The sequence below is a fragment of the Ambystoma mexicanum genome, chromosome 10, assembly GCF_040938575.1.
Source record: "Ambystoma mexicanum isolate Mex_15411 chromosome 10, UKY_AmexF1_1, whole genome shotgun sequence".
Taxonomy (NCBI): Eukaryota; Metazoa; Chordata; class Amphibia; order Caudata; family Ambystomatidae; genus Ambystoma; species Ambystoma mexicanum.
This window is the reverse complement of record NC_090932.1, coordinates 1,173,340,806-1,173,366,086: the sequence shown is the minus strand read 5'-3', so window position 1 is coordinate 1,173,366,086 and position 25,281 is coordinate 1,173,340,806. Positions and strand designations below refer to the sequence as shown.

At 46.7% G+C, this 25,281-nt stretch overlaps 1 protein-coding gene across 5 annotated transcripts in view; it reads left to right on the top strand.

Moving 5' to 3' along the window:
* AIFM3 (AIF family member 3) overlaps nucleotides 1–25,281 on the top strand; it is a 479,089-nt gene that overhangs the window by 340,547 nt on the left and 113,261 nt on the right. For all 5 annotated transcript variants that reach the window (XM_069619126.1, XM_069619124.1, XM_069619123.1 and 2 more), the window contains exons 16-17: nucleotides 6,469–6,532; nucleotides 16,109–16,185. In XM_069619126.1, the coding sequence (XP_069475227.1) occupies nucleotides 6,469–6,532; nucleotides 16,109–16,185 (141 nt within the window). The remainder of the gene's footprint in view (nucleotides 1–6,468; nucleotides 6,533–16,108; nucleotides 16,186–25,281) is intronic.

Here is a 25,281-nt window from a genome sequence, read left to right as displayed (position 1 = left end):
TAGATCTAAGAGGGCTGTCTCAGTTCCATGTATGAGTCTGACGCCTGATTGTCTAAGACTGAGGAGGTTGTTCTCATCTAAATGTTTCTGGATTTACAGATAAGCCACACGATCCAGAATTTTTAGGAGGAAAGGGACAGTAGTGATGGTCCTATAGTTGGTGGGGATGTTTGGGTCGAGATTGGCTTTCTTGAGTAATGACATGACCCAGGCTTCCGTGAGGTTGTTTGGGTACCTGGTTGGAGGTGAATGAGGAGTTTATCACGGTGGTGATGAAAGGGGCTACGTTTTTAGCTCGCTCCTTGATGATAGTGGCCGAGCAGACATCTCCTTCGCAATGGGAGGGTTTTAGGCTTTTGATGATGTCTTCGACTTCCTTGGGTGTTACTTGCGAGAAGGAGAAAGGTGGGCAGGGGTGGGCCATTTTATCATGGTTGAGGTGGGGTGGCTGGGGGCCCTTGCGAAGACTTGCTTTTTTGGCTTTGATTCTGTTTTGGAGTAGGGTGATTTTATCTGCGAAGGCTTGCTGTATTTTAGTGAACCATTCTGCGTTTTTGATGCAATCCTGAGGGAGGGATGCCGGGGATTCAAGCTCTTTTAATATGCTGAATAATTCCTTGGTTCTGGAATTGGCGTTTTGGATTCTGGAGTCAAAGGTGTGTTTTTTGGCCGACAGGATGGCTGCTTTGTAGTTCGCGGATGCTAACGTGAACGCTGTCTTATTTGAAGTGGAAGGTGTTTTGCGCCAAGTGGCTTCTGTAGCTCTTTTTGTGTTTCTAAGGCTCTTTAGTTCAGGGGTAAACCATTTGTTGAGGTGGGCCAGGGGTTTGGATTTCCTGAGTTTGAGGGGGGCAGCAATATCGAGAGCAGACTTGAGAGTGCTGTTAAATAGGTCAACCAGGTTTGCTGGGTTAAGGTTATTGAATTTAGACTCGTTAAGGATGTCCCTGATGAAGGGTTGGAGGCTGTCTATGGAAATATTCCGACAGTTTCTGGCTAAAGATGGGGGTTCTAGATTGGCTTTGGCTGGGGAGGAGAATAGAATGAGGTGGTGATCGGACCATGCAACAGGTTCATTTTGGGTGATGGAGATGGAACAGTTGAGGTCAGCGATCCAGTCCAACATTCTGCCTTTGGAGTGGGTGGGTGTGATGATTCTGTGTGTGAAGCCTAAACTGGAAATTGAGTTGTCCAGTGATAGTGCATGTGGGTCATTGGGGTTGTGGAGGCTGAGGTTTAGGTCACCTAGGAGCATAGTTTTTGATGCAAGTTTAGTGTGGGTGGAGAGGAGGTCTAGGATGTTGCCCTCGAAGGAATGTAATGGGCCAGGAGGCTGGTAGACAAGATGCATGAGTATTGTGATGGAGGGTGTCAGTGTTAGTTTCACTGATAGGAGCTCAGCAGAATGGAGGCTGGTGTGGGGCATGGCTCTAAGAGCTAAGTGGGATTTGGCCATGAAGGCCACTCCACCGCCTTTGCTTGAAGTTCTGTCGGCTCTGATAATGGTATTGCCTTCTTGTAACAATCTACACGAGTTTGAGAACCGCTGTGAAATTCCAGAGCATGAGAAAGAAGGCAAATAAACAAATCAAGTGTGCAAGGAGGGGGAATACATTTCAGGCCATGACCTGGTGCTGGCGTGACTTGTTCAACCTATATTTTAGCTTAGTGCCATAGTAGGGCAATCTTTGGACATTTCTATTGTGATTTGTCACTCTTAACCCACAGCAATTTGTTGTTTCCTGAATATAAACTTTGGTAATCAAAAAGTTATCAATTATGAAATACTCGAAAGCCAGAAGTGTGAATGTTCAACAATCTTTTTACTATAACAATACATTTTTAAGGATCAATAAGTATGCACCAGTTATGGTTTTGAGGACAAGTGAACTAATTCCGATCAACTCTGGTCGTATAGATTCTTGTTTTGAAGATAAGCATATGTTGAACATGTAACATGATCTGGCCAACACGTCTTTCACTGAACTTGTCATGGACTTAACCATAATGTCCAAGCGCATGAATAAGTATTACATTTGATAATAGAGAAACAGAGTGCCTTACTCTGGGAAAAGAAGTAAAACCACAAAACATGTTTGCGTACAGTCTTGTGTTGTTATGCAATAAATGGGGCATTTAGGAAAGTCCAAGAGAGGGGATGGGGGGACAGTGCAGTGTAATCTTATAATTCATTCCGTACTTGTATTTCAGTGGAACAAACAAATTCAGTCAATTTGCAGATATAACAAATTATTTCAGGTGCAAAAGGGAAAAGTCTCAAGGCCACCTGAGATGTGAAGGAAAGTATGCCAAACACAACCAGTTGCCAGCTGGTGATCCCTATCATGGACTCCTAGGGGGACAAGACGTCTCAGGTATGTTCGAAGATCATAGGCAGTGATCCCCACATGGTGGGATACAACTGATAGACCCGCACTGTTTCTGATTTTAATAAAAATATTTACGGCCAGTCATTCTGACACACACTACACAATGACTTTTAAATGACAGGTTTCTTAATAGGAAAGATTTCAAACGTAATTTTCATCAATCAACAATGAGGAAAGACATAAGTCATCGTATTTCAAAATTACATTCAAATAGAGTGAGTACAAATACATAACCAATATCACAAAGGAAGACAAAATTAACAAATCCAATAGAGTACCACAAGGATCCTTGTATCCCTGCTCCTCTTCAACATCTATATGACACCACTAATCAACCTCATCAAAAGACATGACTTCAGCTGCTACAACTATGCAGATAATACCCAAACATCTTCAAAATCGTCAGTGAACAAGAGGAGAACACAACGCTAATAGACTGTCTCAAAAAACTCTACCAATGGATGAACACTAACAACCTCAAACTCAACCCGGACAAGACGGAAATCATGATTACATCAAACAACCAAGGAAGCAGCCAGTACATAATGGGCCACAGAACTGGGAGCAGCGCCCATACCATCCGAAGTTGTCAAAAACCTTGGAATCTGATGTACAACAAGCTAACCCTAGAACCGCAAGTAAACGCGATAATTAAAAAAGATTCTACTATTCCTCTCCTTCACGCACAAAACACTGGCCATCATCTCCCTCATCATGTCCGGGATGGACTGTGCCAACAGCGTATACCTAGAAACTGCAACATATAGAGGACGCAACTGCCAGACTTCTCCTCAAACTCTCAGGTGGGGACCATATCACTCCAGCGCTAAGGTTGCTACATTGGCTCTTAATCAAAAAACAAATCACCTTCAAAACGATGTGCATAACACAGAGCAATCCACGGCCTACGAGTGGAATCCATACAAAAGAAAATCACCCTCTACCAGCCGACTACAACACTCAGATCCAGCGACAACATCTGCCTAGAACCTAAACCGTACATGAGGAAAACACATGGTGGATCAACATTCTCCTGCTTAGCCGTAAAACATTGTAACTCCCTCCCCAGAGAAATACAAACTGTGAAGGACCACCTAAAATTCAGAAAACATCTAAACACCTGGCTCTTCAACTCTAAACAGGACAAAAACGAATGAACATTAACTCACCATGAAATTAACACAGACGGAGAAGGAGTGGGGAATAAGCCAGACCGGAATGGAGTGCAGGGAGGATGAGACTAGTCCGAATGGGAAGGAGACCTATGTGTACCCTTCTCTATAGAGGGTCAAACAGGAAACCGGGGAGAGAGATGGATCTGACTTCATTGGATCACTGATAGAGAGCCTTAGATAAAAAAGGGGAGAGAGAGGTGCCCAGATCGAAACCGATGTATCACACGACATGGGGGGAACACATCCCAACCCTGGAGGAACCCATGGGGGTGGTAATTGTGGCACAGAAAAATATACTAGAGGGGAAGATCTAGCCCATTGAGGACCCACTCCTCTGCACACAACATAGGAGGGGTAAGTGTAGCACACCAGATTACACGACAGGGGAAGGAATACGTGCAACAGTCAATCAAAACAGATGGTGTAGGATAAGGCACCGCCACTAACCAACCCTACAAAAAGAAACTCATCCTTCTGCACACACCTCTCAAACTCAGAACTAATCACAACCATACCTCTACAACACAACCAACCAACCGCACGCACTTCACTACACCACAACAATGAAAGAAACCACACATAGCCTTGCACAACAACACATGACGGCTACAAACCGAAAACACACCTTTGCTCAGCAAACGGTGTCAACCGAACTGAAGCTGCCAACAGCACATCACAGCTCTCTTGCTCTTTTTTTCCTGATGTGTCCTGCTAACTTACCCCCCTACCCTCTTGCTTTACAGATCCGCCAGAGCGCCAAGGAACCACTCAAGTGGCGACAGTGCGCGGCATAAGAACTTTTAACATGACATAACATGACATGACCCCCTCGCCATAGTTCCCTGCATTGTGCCTGGACGCTTGGATGTTTGCATAGATGATGCGTAATTTATATGATACTTGACAGCTCCTTTATGCAAGAGGTTGAAATATTTTAAAGGAAAATTATCTTTTTTTTTTTTAAATCGGGTGGCTATTTCACTTTGCTGAAGGATATGTTCCATCAGAGATTCCTGCGATGCTTAGATGCGCTGTCCAGTAATCAGATGTTTAAAAAAGATAAGGACTGCTAGGGTATCCAGTATGATCCTCTTCCATAAATGTATCCTTGATTTTGTATGACTACGAATCCAGCTGTGGAGAGGTCTAAACATTTTATGTATGTTTCATACTTTAAATGACCACATGGTGTCAGTGCTGTTCCAATTGTCGGTTGCCGTGTTAACTACCATGAAGCCAGACATTCGGGCGCAGCCCTTTGGGCGCAGATCCCTCTTAGGCGCAGGCTGTTGGCGGTGACCAGCAGGGTGCAGGGACCTACGTGACGAGATGTGTATGTTTTGCTTGAATTTACTGTCAGCCGAAGTACGAGAAAATGCAGTGCTTTGGTTGATAGTATGTATATTTAAGCAAACACTAGCTGCTCAGTCATTGGAACTGCCCTGTTACTGCACGCTCCATGCACATGTTGTGCATGGAGCGTGCACTCAGAAGGCAGTTCCTTGTTGGTTGGAACTTCAGGGGGAGGTCAAACAGCAGGGTGGTTGGCAACGTCAGGGAGTTGGTTGGAAATATGAGGACTTTGGTTGGAAGCATCAGGTGGAGGTTGTTGTCATGGATGGAAGCCGCAGGTGTTTTGTAGACATTGTGAAGCGGTGGGGGGAGAATATCAGGTGGCTAGCAAGGCCCTAGTGAGTAAAAGTCATGCTGGAATGAGAGGGCAGGCTTGGCCAAAGGCAGAGGTTAGGGGTGAGGCCCCAATCTGAAGCCACCAAAGCCATGGTGGGAGGAGCAATATGCATGCATCTTGGCGCCACAGAGGATCAGGACCCAAACAGGAGTAGAGAGGTGGTAAAGAGGGAGGTGGCAAAATGCTCTCTAGATTATGAGATTATGTATGAAAGCGGAGAAGGCCTGCCCAGTCGCCTCTTTTTCAGCCTGGCATAGAAAGTTAGCTACTACCTACAACTCTTGGGAGAGATGCAGTGACATTTACAAGCTCTACAGGGCTCATCAAAGTTGGTTGTATGCAAATGACAGCTCAATTCAAGCCAGACGATGCCTAGTAAGGAAATCCTAACACTGTGCATGGCAGGGGAGACACACACCTTGTGAACTTGTCGAAAGCCAACCCGGCTCTGGTGGACATTTCTGACAAGGGACCACTCATACCTCTTGAGTTTGTTGATGTACAGTTTGACCCAGGGGGAGAACTTGTATTTCATGTGGATTCATATTTGGTATACCAGATGTATAGGGTCCAACCAAGCACTGAACCTTAGATATGTTTCATTACAGTCCAATTTAAATTCCACAGATCACCTCGGTGTAATATCCACCAGTTCTGAGTAAAAAAAAAAATAGCCAACACTAGTTAATACATGTGTGAGGTACATTGATTGATATAATTCGCCATTTCTAGAGAATCAGGCTGCTTTCTCCAGCTGGCAATGCAGAGAATCGACCAGCATACCCCTGCCTCTGTTTCCGGGGTTCACTAGGAAAGGTTAGAGTGCAGAATGGCATCATGAGAATACTCTGTGCAAACAGTGGGTGAGATGGCTCAAGCATAGCCGTGCCCTCAGCTGGGCAGTCAAGAGCATTGCCAGGATAGTGTGCAGTGCAGTGTGGGAGGACGCCAGAGGCAAGATGGCCAGTCCGAGCATCTCTTTGATGTGTTTTCATTGCATTCTGGGACTTGTGGTTTTCAGTTTTGTCATGATTAAAAGCAGAACTGCAAATCTCACCACACACCGTAAAAACCAAGCTTTGGTGACCTATTGATAAGGGGGGGGGGGCGAACTGAGAGCTCTGACGTACCCAGTGAGTGAGTTGTTTTCATTGGTGTGTTCACTGCAGTGACTAATGTGTGTACCTCATGTGCCTGTTTTCTTTCTCTCAAGCTGAAGGAGGTAGTGCTGAAAAGCGGAAAGGTCCTGCGAGCAGATGTGTGTGTCATTGGTATAGGTGAGTAAAACAGGGGGTGACAATTTCACAACTCACTTTCCACCCTCATTAAAGGTAGATATGGGGTTCACGAGCCATGGATAATGTGTTGTGTTATGGCGCAGATTTAAAATTAAGCCGTATAATAAAGGCTCCCGTGTTTATAACATTTATTTCCAGACATTTCCATCTATTTTTCCATATTTATGTTTTGCAACAAGTATTTGACTTGTTCCATGTTTATTTTTACTATGTTTTCATTCACAACTTGTGTTTTCCTTTATTTCTTGTGTGGGTATTCACAGACTCTGTAAATCCCCTCCACCTGGACATTGACGCCAAGCTGTGATTAGCACATTCCTTCCTCAATGGGTGGCTGCTGTGCAGGCCTTGCCATAGCCTGGGCGCGCTTTCCTCATTGGGTGGCTGCTGTGCAGGCCTTGCCATAGCCTGGGCGCGCTTTCCTCATTGGGTGGCTGCTCTGCAGGCCTTGCCATTGCATTGGCGCGCTTTCCTCATTGGGTGGCTGCTGTGCAGGCCTCTCCATAGCCTTGGCGCGCTTTCCTCATTGGGTGGCTCCTGTGCAGGCCTTGCTATAGCCTTGGCGCGCTTTCCTCATTGGGTGGCTACTGTGTAGGCCTTGCCATAGCCTGCACGCTTTCCTCATTGGATGGCTAATGAGCAGGCCTTTCCATAGTCTGGGTGCGCTTTCCTCATTGGGTGGCTGCTGTGCAGGCCTTGCCATTGCATTGGCGCGCTTTCCTCATTGGGTGGCTGCTGTGCAGGCCTCTCCATAGCCTTGGCGCGCTTTCCTCATTGGGTGGCTACTGTGCAGGCCTTGCCATTGCATTGGTGCGCTTTCCTCATTGGGTGGCTGCTGTGCAGGCCTCTCCATAGCCTTGGCGCGCTTTCTTCATTGGGTGGCTGCTGTGCAGGCCTTGCCATAGCCTTGGCGCGCTTTCCTCATTGGGTGGCTACTGTGCAGGCCTTGCCATTGCATTGGTGCACTTTCCTCATTGGGTGGCTCCTGTGCAGGCCTTGCCATAGCCTTGGCGCGCTTTCCTCATTGGGTGGCTGCTGTGCAGGCCTTGCCATTGCCTTGGTCTGCTTTCCTCATTGGGTGGCTGCTGTGCAGGCCTTGCCATAGCCCTGGCGCGCTTTCCTCATTGGGTGGCTGCTTTGCAGGCCTCTCTATAGCCTTGGCGCGCTTTCCTCATTGGGTGGCTGCTGTGCAGGCCTTGCCATTGCATTGGCGCGCTTTCCTCATTGGGTGGCTGCTGTGCAGGCCTTGCCATTGCATTGACGCGCATTCCTCATTGGGTGGCTGCTGTGCAGGCCTTACCATAGTCTTGGCGCGCTTTCCTCATTGGGTGGCTGCTGTGCAGGCCTTGCCATAGCCTGCGCGCGCTTTCCTCATTGGGTGGCTGCTGTGCAGGCCTTGCCATAGCCTGGGCGTGCTTTCCTCATTGGGTGGCTGCTCTGCAGGCCTTACCATAGTCTTGGCGCGCTTTCCTCATTGGGTGGCTGCTGTGCAGGCCTTGCCATAGCCTTGGCGCGCTTTCCTCATTGGGTGGCTGCTGTGCAGGCCTTGCCATAGCCTGCGCGCGCTTTCCTCATTGGGTGGCTGCTGTGCAGGCCTTGCCATAGCCTGCGCGCGCTTTCCTCATTGGGTGGCTGCTGTGCAGGCCTTGCCATTGCCTTGGCGCGCTTTCCTTTCCTCTCCTCTCCCTAATGCCTAGCAGTCCACGTCGCCACGGCTTCCATGGCCACGCTGCCTGCAATCTCCCGCCCTCTTTCCAATGTTTCTGTCTTGAGAAAATAAATGCAGACAGGCCTTCAACTTATTTCGCTCCAGGGCCACTCAGCCGCGATAAGGAGATTAAGATGAGTAAATGCACACACTGTGTAACACGATTACAAATTCCAAGAGGCAAAACAGACACATAACAAAATGTGCTTATAGTGCTTGTTTCTTTTTTTTTTAAATCGCTGCTCCTAATTCCGTGGGTCCTTTTCCTCGCTGTCAGGAGCCTCTACGCCAGATTGCACATGCACCCCAAAGTGTTTGTTGAATTGTTGAATTGATAAAGCACTTAACCAACAACAAGGCATTCAATAGGTGGGCTAGTGGCTAACGAATGTGTGGAATAAAGAAATCAGTAGATCATCTTGTGCGGGCAAGCCAGGGACATAGATGGGGGAACAAGGGATTTGGTGGAAGTATATAGGGTCCGTTAGCCATTTTTCCATGAGTGCCTCCATCCACATTGTAGTCTTTTTTTGGGTGGGATCAGCAGAGAACGTCATCCACAAACAGAGAAGTGTCGCACAAAATAAATTCATGCATTTGTCATGTGTATCGAAATGACCCACTTTCCTCAATCATTGCCTATCTCCAAAGATATTGCACAGAAAGTCAGGAATTGATCCACAATGATTATGGCGGGCAAGCAGCATGAACTGTTGTCGTTGGTGAGATCACTCTTTTAAAGGAGTGTTCTAGATGTCACCTGAAACATGTGAGGTCAGGGGATAAGTGGATCCACAAAGAGATTCTGATTTTAAAATCTCAGGTAGACAAGGATTGCAAAAGGGTTGGGTTGTTGTCTGAATTTCAATCATTTGAAGCAAGTATTCCCCACAGGTCTCCAGACACTCTGAGATAGTTTGCCAAGATACCACTTCCGAGCCCTGGGCTCTTACTGTCTGGGGCCCCAATGTGAGGTTAAGCCTCAACATGGCTGCACTTTGGGCCACTGTTTTGCTAAATGTTGATGCCCAATGATGTCCTGCAATAACGCATAACCTGAGAGCATTTGTCGATCAGGACATGACCGATTTGCAGGTTGGGCTATGGAGATGGACCCTGTCTCCAGTAATCCCCAGGGCCTGGACCAGTCCCAACCTCCCATAACTAAGACGGCAGTAGCTCGGAAAGACAGAGTCCCTAGCCGCTAACAGAATCGCACTGCAGGTGGAAACCCAGGGTAAAATCCCAAAAGCTCTACTAATGCCCCACTCGTTCCAGCCAATCCTGTAATCAGGATCCAGCCTTTATGAAAGGAGCTGTGCACAATGAGTTCACTCTGGGGAATGTGGATAGCGCTGTAAAGACCGTCTCCAATAAAGGGCCTGTTTTGCGGTGTTTAATCAACCTGTGATTCATGTGTAGTCCCATAAACTCTAATGAGATGCCCACGTGTGCATATGTAATCCTTAGGTATCGACCACTACTATGTGCTGCTTGCCTAATCTTGCATAAACAAGGGGTTGGGTCAAACCTTTACACAAAGCTCCCAAGCCATCCCGAGGCACGGTAAATAAACATTAAACATATTCTGCCACGGATTATAACACGAATACTGAAAGGAAGTTGGTAGAAGTAAGCAGAAGCACTGTGCGTTCACCAGTTACAGGTCATTCAGGTTGTGCTGTTGTGGATGGATGTCGTGCTTAACTTGTGGCGGTGTTTGCCTGGGCTGAGCCCTGGGAACTATTTTGCGGCACTGACACTTATTGTCGGAGACTCAGTTTGACTATGTGCAGTGTTTTGGCAACGTGATTATTTTAACTGCCAATCAGTGATCGCTCAACAAGTAGCATCAGTGTGCAGTGGCCACGTGCTTCTGCATATCAAGCTAGCTCATTGCTATTCATGAACCTGATGAGCCTCACTGCACTACTGTGCTAGTTATTTGTTTTCATGAGCAACAATGAGCTTCCGGCTAGACATTTCACTGAGACTGCCCTGCTAGCTGTTTATGACTCCCTTCTCTCCTGTCACAATGCGAAACGCTCATCTCTTCTTGCCCTTCTCGGCCCGTCAGCTGCGTTCGACACGATCGACCACTCCATTCTCCTTTCCTCCCTCTCCTGTCTTGGCTTTCGTGACACTGCCTTGAGCTGGTTTCGATCTCATCTCACTGATCACACCTTTTCTGTGTCTAGGGCAGGCCAGTCTTCTTCTGTCTTTCTTCTCTGTTACGGTGCTCGCCTTCTATTTTCTCTTTATACTTCCCCTATTGGTTCTGTTTGGTTTCTCTTACCACCTTTATGCTAATGATTCCCAAATCTTTCTGTCCGATTCTATCCATTCTTCCCATTCTGCCTGTCTTCTCTCCATCCAATATTGGATGGCTTGTCACGTTCTGACATCTTAACGCTTCTAAAATCGAGGGTGTTTTCTTCCCCGCCTCTACCATTCCTCCCCCTCTCACTCCCTTCCTTTATCTCCTTTGCCCCGTCTTCTCTATCTCTTCTGCTGCTCGTAACCTTAGTGTCTTTTTCGATTCGTCCTGGACTTTCTCTTCCCACATTTCCTCTATTGCCCGTTCATGATGCTTCCAACTTCTTAACATTCGTAGGGCTCGTTCGTTCCTTACGTTCCATGCTTCTAAACCTCTTATATCTTTGCTCGTCTTTTCCTGCCTTTTCGGCTGTTCAAGCCTGCTCCTTGGTGTTCCTGCTTGGCGTCTCGCTCCTCTCAGATCTATGTATTCGTCTTCTATTCATATTCTTTGCTCTCCCTCCCCTTGGGTCTCTATTTCTGCTTCCCTTCACAAACTTCATGGCTGCCTTTCAATACTCGCCTTCTTTTCAATTTCTTATGTCTTGTTTTTGAATGCCTTTATGGTTTGGCTCCTCCCTATCTTTGTTCGCTTGTCTCTTTTTATTCTCCCTGTGCTCTCTTCGTTCACAATCTCTTTTGCTTCTTGTAGTCCCCCGTCCTCACTGTGCCCCTTCTTGGTTTCGTTCCTTTTCTCTCTTGGCCCCCAAGCACTTCACTCTCTTCTCATTTTCTCCCTCTTTAAATCCCGGTTCACAGAGCACCTTCTCTCTTCATGATTGATTTGTGGACGTATTCATTTTATTATGCAGTTTATTTTCTTTGCAAAGTGCTTGGGCGTTAGGTGCTACATAATTCAAAATAAATAAAACATTACAGGAATGTAAGGGTGCTGTTAGCCATTCCCGCAAGCTGCTCCATTCTGCCTACATGACATTGGCACTGCTCTGCTACTGTTGTTAACAGCAGACCTGCGACAACAGAGTAGTGGTGCTAGTATATGGTGTGTGGCTGTAGTAATAGGGGCAGGTAACGACTTTAGCAGGCAGGTGGGCATGCACATGCATATGCATGGTATTGTAGTGTTTATTTATATAGCGCCTATACACAGGAAAGTGTTTCAAAGCGCTCAAGGAGGGTTAGGGACAAGGGGAAAAAACAACAGTCGCACAGAGCCCTTGAAATTCTTTGACAATAACGGTCTGCACAGGCAGAATAAGTGCGTAAAATACATTTAACAGGTGAGACACAGCAAATAGGCCTGACACCGATTGTGCAGTTTTTTCCAGTGCAAATTATGGGGAGAGGACAGAGGAGAACAGATCAGACAGACGATCTTCAGACAGGTTGCATTTGGATTGTGTAAGTGCGTAGACGGTAACAGGGAGGGGGAGGTCCAAGTTTACCCAGTCGGTAGAGGCTGGGATAAGCGCACAGAGAGCCACTCTTGGGTTATTTCTAAGTGCTGTGAAGGTGGGTGGGTGTAGGGCCCTGAGGAAAGTGCGATAGAGGACTGGCGGGGGTGCCCGGGACTGGTGAGACTATGCGGTGCACAAGGCAGCCAGTCAGCAAGCTGTAAGGAAGAGGAGAGAGAGATAGAGAGAGCAGAGAGCTAGGTGAGCAGGGAAGAGGGAGAGCGAAGGAAGAGGAGAAGAGGAAGGTCTTGAGGAGTTTCCGGAACTTAAGATGTTTTGGCTCAAGACGGAGGCAAGGAGGCTATTCCAGAGGGAGGAGCCTCCTGAGGATAAGGATCTACTGCCAAATCTGTGCTTTGAGAACCGGCTCACCCGCAGAAGGTTGGAGGTGGATGAGCAGTGGGCTCATGAAGGACAGTATTTAGGCAGGCAGCATTGCAGATAGGTAGGTCTGAGGCCCCGGAAAGTCTTGTGGACAATGCAGAGGGTCTTCAACTTGATCCTTGCAGCCACAAGGAGCCAGTGAAGGGATTCCAGTGCCAGAGAGATGCGGCCCCTGGGCCTGAGGCCAAGGATAAGTCTTGCGGTTCTGTTTTGGATGAGTCGCAGAGGGCGCAGGGCCAAAGAAGGGAGGTTGAGGAAGAGGCTGTTGCAATACTCCAGCCTAAAAGAGAACCAAGGCTCTGGAGACAGTGAGCTGATGGCAGAAAGTGAGAAAAGGTAGAGTACCTCTGAGGAGGTGTAGCTCATAGTTAGACTTATTGGAGATGTCAAAGATGTGAGAGGAGAAGGAGAGAGTGGAGTCGAAGATGACTCTGAGGATTTTTGCCTCGCAGGTGGATGCAGGCACTGGGCCAAGTGAGACCGGCCAGAGGGAAAGTGGGAAGGCGGGAACAGAGGTCCCAATGAGAGCAATCTCAGTCTTACTGGCATTGAGGCAGAGGTCGTTTTTTGCAGCACACCATGACTGAATAGCAGACAGTCAGATATGAGCGAGGAGGCGGCTGAGGGTAGCCTAAAAGATAGTTGCGTGTCATCCGTGTAACACTGGAAGTTAGAGGAGAAAGTGGCAATTACACATGCCAAGGCAGTCATATAGATGTTGAAGACCCAGGTGGAGAGGTTAGATCCCTGGGGAACGCCACATGTTGAGAGAGTAATAGTCTAGAGAAAGGCTCAGAGTTCCACCTGGGATGGGTGGTCGGAGGGAAGGAGATTATCCATGCCAGAGCCTAACCTGTGATTCCCAGGGTGTCATGGAGACGTAAGATCAGGATGTTGTGGTTAACCGTGTCAAAGGCAGAGGAGAGGTCAAGGAGAATAAGGACAGAGGCAGTGTTGGTGTCAAGATTTGAGAGCAGGTCTTCACGGGTGTTCAGAAGAGCAGTTTCTGTGCCGCTAGATGCTCTAAATCCAGACTGATGGTCATGGAAGCAGCCAATATATTCAGTGTCGAAGGTCAGCTGAGTGATAGCCAACATCTCCATGAGTTTGCCCAAGAAAGGAGTGATGGAGATAGGGCATTATTTGCTGGAATGGAGGGGTCGGCAGAGGGTTTCTTGAGCAGAGGGTGCACAAGGGAGTGCTTATGGGCAGTTGGGAAAACTCCAGTGGAGAAGGAGAGATTGCAGAGATTAGCCAAGGCTGGGGCGAGGCAGTCAATATTGTCCTTAATGGTTGTAGAGGGGCAAGCATCCACTTGTTTGGATGAAGCCTTTATAGACTGGACTTGTCTGGTGACCTCATCAGGTGCGACCGGTGAGGGAGAGGAGAGGGTAAGAGGAGGGGGAGGGGACAAGGGAGGCTCCGGTGTTGGTGTATGATGTGAAGTGGAAGAGAGGGAAGAAAGGATGTCTTGGGATATATGCCAGTTTTATGGCAGGCATGGGACATGCACAGGTCTACTATGCTGTACCTCAACTGCCACATGTAGAGGCCTTGAACTGGGCATTGGCAATTATTTTCTGGTACACAGCCAGCATGGGATACGCTGATACCCAGACAGATACCATTCTAATAACTTGCTGATGTTTAAAGTCATGCTAGCACGTGAATGTGATCAGTGCACCAAAGTTGCCTGTGCCAATAGAGGGGCAAAGGGGCACCTAGACCGACAAGAACATAGAAGGTACGTCCAGCCAGCAGCACAACCTCAGGGTGCAAGGACAGGGGAAATACCACTGACAAGTAGGAGTTCCTGTGCTGAGTGTCGACCTATAGAATATCAGTGTTTAAGGCAAGTTCATCTGTTAAGTTATGCTTTTGGCTGAATTTGTCAACACTTCACTATAGGAAGGAAGCTATTTCACCCTATTTGCAGTTTCTTTTCCACTTGCCCCCTATAGAATGAAAGATAAATGATATCTACGATGATGTGTTTAAAGAAAGTAGAGGTTAAGCATTCGTTGTCTCATTTCAAGATAAAAATAGTATGTAATGTTATTGGTGTTGTGTTGTTTTGCCGAAGTAAATTACAAGATTGTAATTTACTTCGATAACATTACTTCAAGATGGTGGAATACATATGCATTTTTAGGGTACGGAGTATAGGTGGGTTTGGGGTGATAGTAATGAGGAAGAGAGAGGACCCTCCTATTTAAAAAAACTAATTGGAAAAAACCCCAAGGTAATTCAAAGTAATTTTGCCGAAGTAAATTACCACGTTGTAATTTACTTCTGCAGAAGAACAGAGAATCATGTTCTTTTCATGTTATGTTGATTGGTATTTGTAAATCATGCCTCTGCCATGGGTAATGCTGCACTTATCATGCAGAGGGGGGAGGCCCTGGCCACCCTTATAAAAGCGCTGGACCCCCACCGGCCCGCCTGCCTCTTATGAATGCAACTTCGTGTGCCACCCAAAGATTTCCAGTGACCTCATCAGGCCACTGCTATGAAAAATGTCGGGAGGCGCCACTGTTATCATGCCCAAAGAGCTTTGCAGCTGCATTCCAAAATATATTGACACTGTGGAGGGCAGCAGTGAGTGGTGGCAGTAGTGGCCGCCACGCCGTCACTCCACGGTGGCACTGGAGTGCTCGACAATATTTCTGGCCGTATGGATGGATGTGCGTTTTTGTTCAAGGGTGGCTGTAAAATAAAGTCATGTTTCTTAAATGCCGGCACACCTCCTGCACATGCGCACACTGACCTAAGGGGACTAGAGTGACGGGTGTATGCACCCACATGCTTGTCAACAGGAATGCATTGCAGATTGCACCCTTTTTTCCAATGACTCCCGGCGTGGATGCAGTGCCGCAGAACGTCATAGAATCTCTGTACATCTCTCTTAGGCCCTGGAAAGAGCAGCCGGACTGCGATCATGCCTGGGCATTAACCCTGATCTACTGCCCCGCAGGTGTACCAGTGAGGCCTCATGTACTTATCCGGAGGAAAGGGGCTCATGCCTCAACTCCTGGCCCAAGCCGAGCAGCAGCCACAGGAAGGGCCGCAAATGCCAGTCTTTCCCTGAAAGGCCGTCACTGGTCATTTGGTTCACCTGCGACAGGCCCCCTTGCAAACTCTTGCATGAAGGAAGATGGCGGACAGAGGTCATACCTTTATACCATGCATGGAACTGGGGGTTTCTAAGAAATATACATTTAGTTGGAAAGGATTCCTGTCTATTCACAAGCAAGGCCTGAGGCGGGGAGAGGGAGGTGGCAGTAACGTGAATCAAGGTATAGACTGTAAGTTGCCTCATCACGAGTTGGGCGGTAACCCCGGCGGTATTACCCCCGGTGCTATTAGCACCGGATCATGGGTGTGGCGGAACGGTAAGTTCCCATTCTCCATTGGGCCGATTCGGGAATTCCCCATTCCCCAATGAGCCCAATAGGGAATTTTCGGCGCTGCTACCGCCGGTGGTAATAGCACCGAAAATTGGCAAAATCGCTGCGGATTTGCCCCCAGCAGAGAGCTGGGGGCGAATCCGCCAAGCCTGTGATTTGGCAGACCCTTAAATGCGGCTGTAATAGTGTTACCGCCGCATTTAAGGTTTACCGCCAAACTTGTGATGACTTAGTTTTGGGTATCGGTGACAGTGTGGAAGTGCACAGTAAGTAGAAAAGTACATTATTGTCGTTTATATATAGCATTTTCCTTCATATTTTTCAGGAGCTAGTCCAACGACAGCGTTTCTTAAGCAGAGTGGCATCGCTATCGACCCCAGGGGCTTCATTCCTGTTAACAAGGTAAGACCTTCTGCTTCATGACGTCTGCACTGCACCAAGCACTTTCCCGCATCTATGGAATATGCTTCAGCGAGGAACAACATATGGGCTAATTTCGACTTTGGTGAAGTGTGCAAAATAGATATGTATGAGAGGGGGAATGTAGAAGTACAGTGGGGGAGAAGGAGGCAGTGCAGGGGTGAAATGGTGGGGTATCCCCTCACCCCTTAAAGGCAAGGAGAAGAAAAGAAATGTGAAACGAATCGTAGAACAAGGTGGGAGGAAAGAGAAATGCGATTCAACAAATTGGAACTGTCATCTGCAACTGGCCTCAAACATGCAGTTTAAACAATTCTTTAAACTGTTTTCGTGTTATGATTCATTTACCATCTCATGCTTGTTGTATTTTGCCTGTTCTTATGTAAAGCACTTTGGATGAAAGGGCTATATAACTTCAATAAAATACAAATACAAATACATTCACTACTAGTGCTTAGAAGCATTGTGCAGGAGCACTGCATTGGATCCTAAGTCTGACAGTACAGCATGAGCAATGTAGCTTTTCAGACAGTTCCCTTATTCATCGCTGATTTACTCCCTTCACTGGGGGCCCCGGGCAACATGCATGACTGTAGTACTTGGGAGTATGATTCTCAGAGCACTTAGCTAGGGGTCTGCAAGTATCGCAAGCTACAAGTAGATTGGCTCAAGTAAATTTTGGGCTTAGACACTTTTTCATATATATGGCAAGCAAAAGATAGAAGCACATATTATTCTGCACATGATTACCCCAAGCCCCACTTCAACGTATGCTAGCAGGCTTCGGGGCCATGCATGGATTCAAAGCAAATTGGTGGAAGAAAACACATTTCTGGAGCCATGTTAGGAGTTTCTCACGAAACCACAACAGAGGCCTCAAGCCCAGGGACCGCATCTCTTTAGCACTGAAATCCATCCAATGGATCCCTGTGGATACAATGATCAAGTTCCAGACCCTCTGCATTGTCCACAAGGCTTTCTGGGGCCTGGGACCTACCTATCTGCAACGTTGCCTACATAAATACTGTCCTTCCCGAGCCCTCCGCTCATCTACCTCCAACCTTCTGTGAGTGAGCCGGTTCTCCACGCAGAGATTTGGAGGGAGATCTTTATCCTCTGCAGGGGACTCTCTCTGGAATAGCCTCCCTGCCGCCCTCCATCTTAAGTTCGGGAAACTTCTTATGACATTCATCTTCTCCTCTTCCTTCTCTCTCCCACTACGCTGCTAACCTCTCCCTCCTTTTCCGCACAGCCTGCTGACTGGCTGCCTGGTGTACCTCAGAGTCTCACAGTTCCCTGGCACCCTCGCCAGTCTTCTCGCACTTGCCACGGGGCCTGGCAGTTGCCTCATTCATCGTTACTGCAATTGGTCAATGACCCATGAGAATGGCATCTCTCAACACTTACCCTAGCTTCTGACTGAACGCACTTGGTCCCCCGCACTCCCCCACCCCTGCACTTGTCCCCCCCATACTCCCCTATCCCACACCTGTCTGCGCCCTTGCAGGATCTGAATATACCATGCCTTGAAGACTGTCTGTTTTTCCCTTGCCTTCCCTCCTTTCATGGTTGCACCTTGAAACACTTGTGCATAGGCGCATTACAAATGAACAATAATTAAATAAATAAAGATAGCCTCCATAAGGAAGTTGGGCTGCAGCACAAAGCTGATATCAATGCGTTACCCGTTGTTCACAGTGATTGAACCAGTAGGTTGGCTTAAACAGGGAAACAATCTCAGATTTCTTCAAACTATCGAGTGCATCACAAATACCCTGGTTGATATATGTCCAAGATACACTGACTGAGCTACGCTTGAAATCCTGGTTTGAGAATCCATCTTTAATTCCCACCTCACCTTGGAAAGTCCTGAGAAAATGAAGTTCCAGCCTTGCAAGACTGTAAGGGGTTCCAGGCTGAAGAAGGGTAGCCTTCGTGTATTCAGTATTTGGCTTATCAATTCTGTGGGAACCTGGAGTTATACCTGTGGATCATTCTAGATTTCAATGTCTGCAAACTGGTTCCAAGGCTTCGGTTCCAGCAACTCCCTATTGCTGTGAATATCGAGAATTGGCAAGCAAGGGAACCAGGTGCAGCCCTCTGCCCATGCGATCACCAGGAGATTAAAATACATGTGTATTTTCTCCCCCTTTCTCCACCTGATTCTGAATTGAGGAGACACTTCTGGCTCCCACTCTTTTGTTCCTTGGGGTTTCAGCAGCACAGGATACCCTACCGTTCTCTGTTGATGGCAAATGCTATTAAAGTGATTCGGGTGGCTGTGTTTGAGAAGGTTCAATATAATTTGAAATTGTACACACATCATATAAAATGTGTTATGTTATGTGTACTAAGGCACATTAATGAACTATGTGAACAAATGTAATTCCTTCTGTGCCCTCCTCCTTCTTAGCTCTTCCCCAGTTCTCCACTGACTTGTCTCTATATAATTCCGCTACCACTCCCACGCCAACCCATCCTGTGCCCCCAACTGATCCTTTCACAACAGAACAAAAGTAAATTGCTCATTTCACCTGTTGCATTCTCCATCTACTGGCCCCCTTCCTGTCTGCTACAAGATGTTCGCAGTCATACCCATCTTAAAGACACCTACTGCTGATCCTAACAATCCCTACTTTACTGACCTGTCCCTTTACTACCTCACCACTACAAATCCTTGAGAGGGTGGTCTTCAACCACATCACTAATTCCTTTGAGAAGAGTCACTATGCACCCCCCCCTCCAATTATCTGGATTTCACAGTAAACACTGATCCAAAACCGCTCCCACACGTCTCCATCTTTCTCACAACTGCCCACCACTCCCAATTCTCATCTATACGTATTCTACTCAATCTCTGTGCCGCCTTCAACACTATGGATTATCCCTTCCTTTTCTCCCTGTGCTTCGAAGTCACCATAGTCGACGTGGAGTGGTCGACTCTGACCATTCCGTCCCAATCTCCTAACACCTCCTTTGCCATCCATCTTCCCATGTGCATCTTTAAATGCTCAGTCTTGGAACCACTCCTTTTCACCCTCTAAAAAACCTGCCCGAGTATACTTTGGCTTTCACGACTTCTTCTTTGTGGATGACACCAAGGTCTTCTGGCCCTTTGGCTCCTTCACCGCTGACATCTCTCCATGCATTATTAGCTGCCGCATTGAGATCTGAGAGTGACAGCGCTACATCTTCTTTCTTTTTTTAATCGGGTTATTGAAATTCCCAAAACATAGAACAAAGACAGCAACAACATGCACCCCGTTCCCCGCCCCCGATCCAGCCCAGTCCGTGCCGAAATAGTTCAGGAGGTACCCCTCTCCCCGCCGATGCCCGTCTATAGCTGTATAACGTACGCTGCACCAGCAGCCGGCGGTCCTTCCTCATTAGCTTCCTTCTCCGTCCTTCTGTGATCAAGTGTTCTGTATCTCAGGGAAGTGATCACCTGGAGAGGTGTATAAGTCATTTAGGAGAATGTTCTATGCAAGTCCCTTATCCTCGTTCCCCTCCTTGCTCTCCATTTCTTGCACAATCCGCTGCTCGGCAGCTACCCACCATTGTGCATCGGCCAGCCACTGCGACAGCACAGGGCGCTTCTGGCATTTCCACGAGATTGCTAGTATGCGTTTCACTAACAATAACAAGAAGGCTGTCATTCTCTTCCTCTGGTTCCCCGGCTGCCCCCAGGTATAACCCCCAGTAGGCATATCTTGGTCGAACAGCCTAATTGGCTCGCCCAATAAAGCATGGATTCTGGCCATCACCTCTCGCCAGTAGGTTTGTATTATCGGGCATGTCCACACCATGTGCCAAGAGAAATGGCAAGTCTGGCTTACATCTGGGGCATTGATGTGGGTGATCTGGGCGCATCCTATGCAATTTCTGCGGATTCATAGAGACCCGGTGCAGGATTCTAAACTGAATCAACTTAAAGCCGGCATTTCTAGATACTTTGCTAACTCACATGCATATTACGATTCTTCAAATGTGGTCTCCATATCCCGTCCCCACTTTTCCTTTACTTTGGGCTGAGGGTGGGATCTGCTGTCCTGTAGTGCAGAATACAACCTAGATATAGCATGCCCTTCATTCCCGGTAGTGAGGATGGCCTGGAGATTGGGGGTAGTTGGGGGTTCCTCTGGTATTGTGCCCCACTGAATTGCAAATGTGTTGGTTAACCTTGCATAGTGTCTCCCCCCTCCCCCTCAAAGAAGTCGCCTAACACCAGGCATCCTTCCTGAGCGCATTTGGAGTCTCTTATGTCCCTTACGGTCTCTGCCACCCAGGGGTATGCCCTTTGGGGTTTATTGGCGGTATATCTGTCCCCTAACTGTTGCTTAATGTACACCCTTTTCAATGCCTGCCTTAACACCTTGCTCAGGCAGGGCGCATCCCTGTGTAGTGTCTCTCGGGTTTTCCATCAGCTGCCCGTCCATACCTTCCTCTCCGGTTTCCCACCTAGTGGCGTGTTGCAGTTGGGACGCCAGGAAGTATAGTTCGAAGTCTGGGAGAGCCAGCCCCGCCTTCCTGCTGCCTCCTACGTAATGTGGCCAGTGGCACCCTGTGTCGCTCCCCTCCCAACAGTAAATCCATAATCGTATTGTCTATTAATTTTAAGAAGGCAATCCTAGCCATATGCAGAATATTCGCAAATAAATAAAGCAGTCTGGGGAGCATCAGCATTTTACAAATAGCTATCGTGCTCATAAGGGACCGAGGTAATCTGTTCCAAAATGCAATCCTATCTTCTATCCCCCTGAGTGCCCTCACTACATTGTATTGAAAGGTGTCTGCCATGGAGTGATGAATTTGAATACCCAAATAGTGAAAGTTATCGATCGTCCTCCCAGGGTAGCCCGACCTCCGGCAGGTCCTGCAATGTGAGCCCAGTGGGGATGCTTGTGGTCTTGTGTAGAAGGGATGTGACCTAGCAGTTCGGGCTGGACTGCCCCCTTTGGGGTGGGACCAAGCCTGATTTGCATATGGTCTTCCCCCTCTGTAATGTCTTGACAGGCGAAGAACGATGGTCTGGAGAATTGCTCAGAGCAATGCCACTGGTTAAGATTCATTCTAAACCTTCCAGCCATCACCTCTTTGTTTTTGCTCAGCCCAGTGGGAACACCAGTGATTTGTCCACGTTCACCTTAAAGCTGGTGAATGCCTCTACCACCTGACCGACCCGGTGCTGCCTCCTGCTTCTGCTCATTCTCACTACTTGCTCCCATCGCTGGAATCTTCTCACATCCCAATCTGCTGAACTATGCCAGGCCAGGTTCACTTGCTCGCCTGTGAGGGCTCCCCCAAATCCCTGATTCCCTTCCTCGTAAATCCCCCCTGACAGATCACATGGTGTTCTATGCATATATATACATTTTTATCCAGTCTTTTTGCCACATTTTTTTCATCATAGCTAGTCTTTCATGCAAAGTCAATTTTTACCATTTTTTTTAACGGTAAAATGCAGGGGGGATTTGGGTCAGGAAATATGGGGTAGGGAAGAGGCCTGGGAGAAAAGAGGGAGCAGGGTTCACCACTCACAATTTTTGGTAAAAAAGGTAAAATATCTGTGGCAAAAAAAGCAGAGATAAAGCAATGCACAATAAAAAGACATTTGAACCATCTATGAGGAGGAAAGATAGCTCAGGGGCAACACGTTCATCTAGGAAACGACAACGCAGTCCAACACAGGTTGGCTTAGAAACCATTCGCTGGTATTAAGTTCGTTATTAATGAACAATTATAATTATAAATTGCATTCATGTAATTACTGGCTCAATGTCCAAATTCTTATTTATGTGTGCTCCGCTATTACCATGTGTCCCCTTTATAATTTAGAAATCCACTCCCCCCTGGTCAGCTGGTTTGATATCACCTGTATTATCACTGTATCTTTGTAAAGGCGCCCGGGCCAGGCACTGCCTCTTCTATCGTGTTTGCCAACCCATCAAATAAATACACATATTGGTAAAAGCCTCAAAAAAGTGTTGGGAACTGGTGGCGGCAGCTGGCCCGTATTATAAACAGTTAATGACAGTAGAAGCAAGGGCCTGGGTGCACCATTTTTCAAATTTATATCGGGGTCATTCCAAAGTGGGGGAAAATGACTGCTCTAGATGTGACGCTGAAGTTTACATTAAAACAGGCGATACAGAAGGGCAATGTTAACTCGAGCACATAATCGTGCCCCAGGTCCCGATGCAATTCTTGTGGATTATTTTCCGGATTTACCGGAACTTTGGGCGCCACTTTTAATGATAAAATGCTGTTGCCACTTCAGGTGTAATCCCTGCCTCGTGGAAAGACGCTATTATCTTCCCATTATTTAAGAAGGGTCCTCTATCCTATAGACCTATCTCTCTTCTGGATGCAACTTTTAAAATCTTTCGAAGGGTGGTGTCGGGGTATCTGGAAGATTGATTATCATGGAAACCTATATCAGCTGATATTCAGCTTGGTTTTAGGCCTGGGGTGGGGACAGGGGATCAGGCCTTACATTTTCATTTGGTGTAGGCCCAGTCGATTTACATCAGGAAGGAGCTTATTTCTGTAGCATTTATGAACCTGAGCACTGCCTTCGACACGGTTAACAGGGCAAAATGATGGAGCGTGCTCAGGTCCCTGGATAGTGACTTTATTGCAGGCGATACACCGAGCTAACTGTGCATGTGCACATTATGGGGAGAAGGGTCAATGCACACATTTTGACGTAAACAATGGAGTTGGCCAAGGCTGCGTTTTGGCACCAGTTTTATTTACTCTTTATATGGTCTAGAGACTAATACAGATAACCCAAAATTAGGCAATACAGCTTTCCCAATCCTTCCCTATGTATTGAGATTGATATTGTATTTGTATCGCGCTCTTACACATGTGGATGATACTGTGTTAATTGCTCGTAGTCGTACCCCAAAGGCACTTCAAAAGTTGATATCTACCTACACACATTTCATGAATGAGTTGGATTTGCAAGTCAACACAGCCAAATCAGTCGCAAAGGCTTGTGCACCTGGGAACAAGATAATCAAAATGATTACAATGATATGTAAGGGGACAGCTATAACCAGAGTAGCTGAATTTCATTATTTGGGTATGCGGTTTGGTTTTCTAGATCTTTGACTGGTAAAGCTCATGTTAATAAACACAACATTTGGATGAGCCAATGCTTGGGGGGAGTTGCACGTTTTATGGGAATGTGTCCAGGCCAACCCTTGTAGATGATTCTAAGCGTTTATAATATCCAGACAAAGGCAGCGACTAACTGCGGTGCCTCATTATGGGGCTTTGAGAACATCAAGTGAGAACACATTTTTTAAATGGCTTTTGGCTCTTCCCAGCTCTGCATCCTATTTTGCGGTTCATGTGGGGTTGGGTGCAGCCTATTTGGAAGACGAATGACGCCTGGCCCTTCGCGATCATTGGCTGCGGATCCCAAGGTGCAACATAGGCAGTGTATAATCAAGGAACTCCTGAGTAGGGAGGGCGTAATGAAGAGCCTCTTGTTGCATTATATCAGAACGGGCCTTGGGAGGCTAAATGTACCGGCACTTTTTATCCCAGATAGGCTGTTGACCAATGTGCAGAAAAACAGCTACAAGGATAGCCTAAATATCATGGTCAAAGAACAACGGGAATCTAGGGGAATGAGGATTAGTTTAAACAGGAGCCATGCAACTGTTAGCCGCGTTGAATCATTACCATTTTACCTTACACTTCGCCATAGTCAATCAGCTCGATGGGTGATCACTAGAGCACATTTTGACAGCCTACAGTTAAGAGCCAATACTGCTAAGTGGCCGGGCATTTCTGTCCATACCAGTTGTCCTCTGTGTTGGGCAGACAGGGAAGACGTATTGCACTATGTCCTCTTTTTGTCCTGCTTATTCGGAAATTTGCAAACAAACTATTTTACCATACAAATAACGCTATTGGAAGCATGATAAAGAAAAAATTCTCCAAATTAAGGAGCAAAAGAGTAACAGTCCACATGATTTGCAGTAATAACTCAGCTAGGAAGATCCTCTGAAAGATGTTGGATATAAGTCCTCAATTATTTTGTATCACAAATAAACAATGAAGAGGTGATAAATTGGCCCTGAAAAAGACCTATGCTCTGAAAGGTCGAAACACATGTTGGCACGAGTATACCAATCACTGATATAAATTAAACATAGATCTGAACATGAAGAGCTTACTGAGATCTCTCATTTGCAAGAATTGGAAATAATTACAATTGCTAATCAAAAGACTATATATTGGGAAAGAATTGAACACTAGTCCATGCGCAGTGGATGAACCAATGTCCTTTTTTATGTTAAACTATTTTACCAGTTTTAAGACAACTTTCGTTTTCACAATGTCGCCTGGTACTTTGTTATCGTTTGATGGCCAATTCATGTCTTCTGGCTTGGTCCCTATTGTCTTTTTTGAGAAGGGCAAACAATTTCGAGGAAAGCACTTGTTGAGCAAAATTGATGTTGTACTCTGCTTGTATTTCATTCTTGATATGAATGCGGTATTAACATATGTATGCTTTCTTTTTTTGATACTTGAAGTTTTTTAAATCAGAACAAGCAGTCCCAGGTAGGGTGTGAAGATGGATGTATTTTATATGGTTGCACTGTGTCAGTTTCATGTATTTGATGTGGATATGTTACTGTATTTGTGTGTATGATCTTTGATGGCTCACAGCCGAATAAGGTTCTTTGAATGGGTGCACATAAATACATGATAATAAGCCTTAGGATTTACTCTCTGATCTGAATGTGAATACTTGACCTACATTACTACCACTCGCATGTCATGTTTGCCACAGCACACACGTCATGTATGGATACTTCAAAAATGGTGTAACTGATAGGTCTGGCTGCCCTTCTGGGGCCAGATTACAGAAACTTTGCACCGGTGTAAGTGCAAAGTTTGCACGGTATTAGCACTAGGGCAAAGTTTGCCCTGATGCAAAAATGTAGTGAAAATGCATCTTTTTTGCACTAAGGCAATTTTTGTCCTGGGACTTTTAATATGCCAAACTGCACTTGCTGAGGTGCAGTGGTTTTTTTAATGTGTCCCAGTATTTTTAAA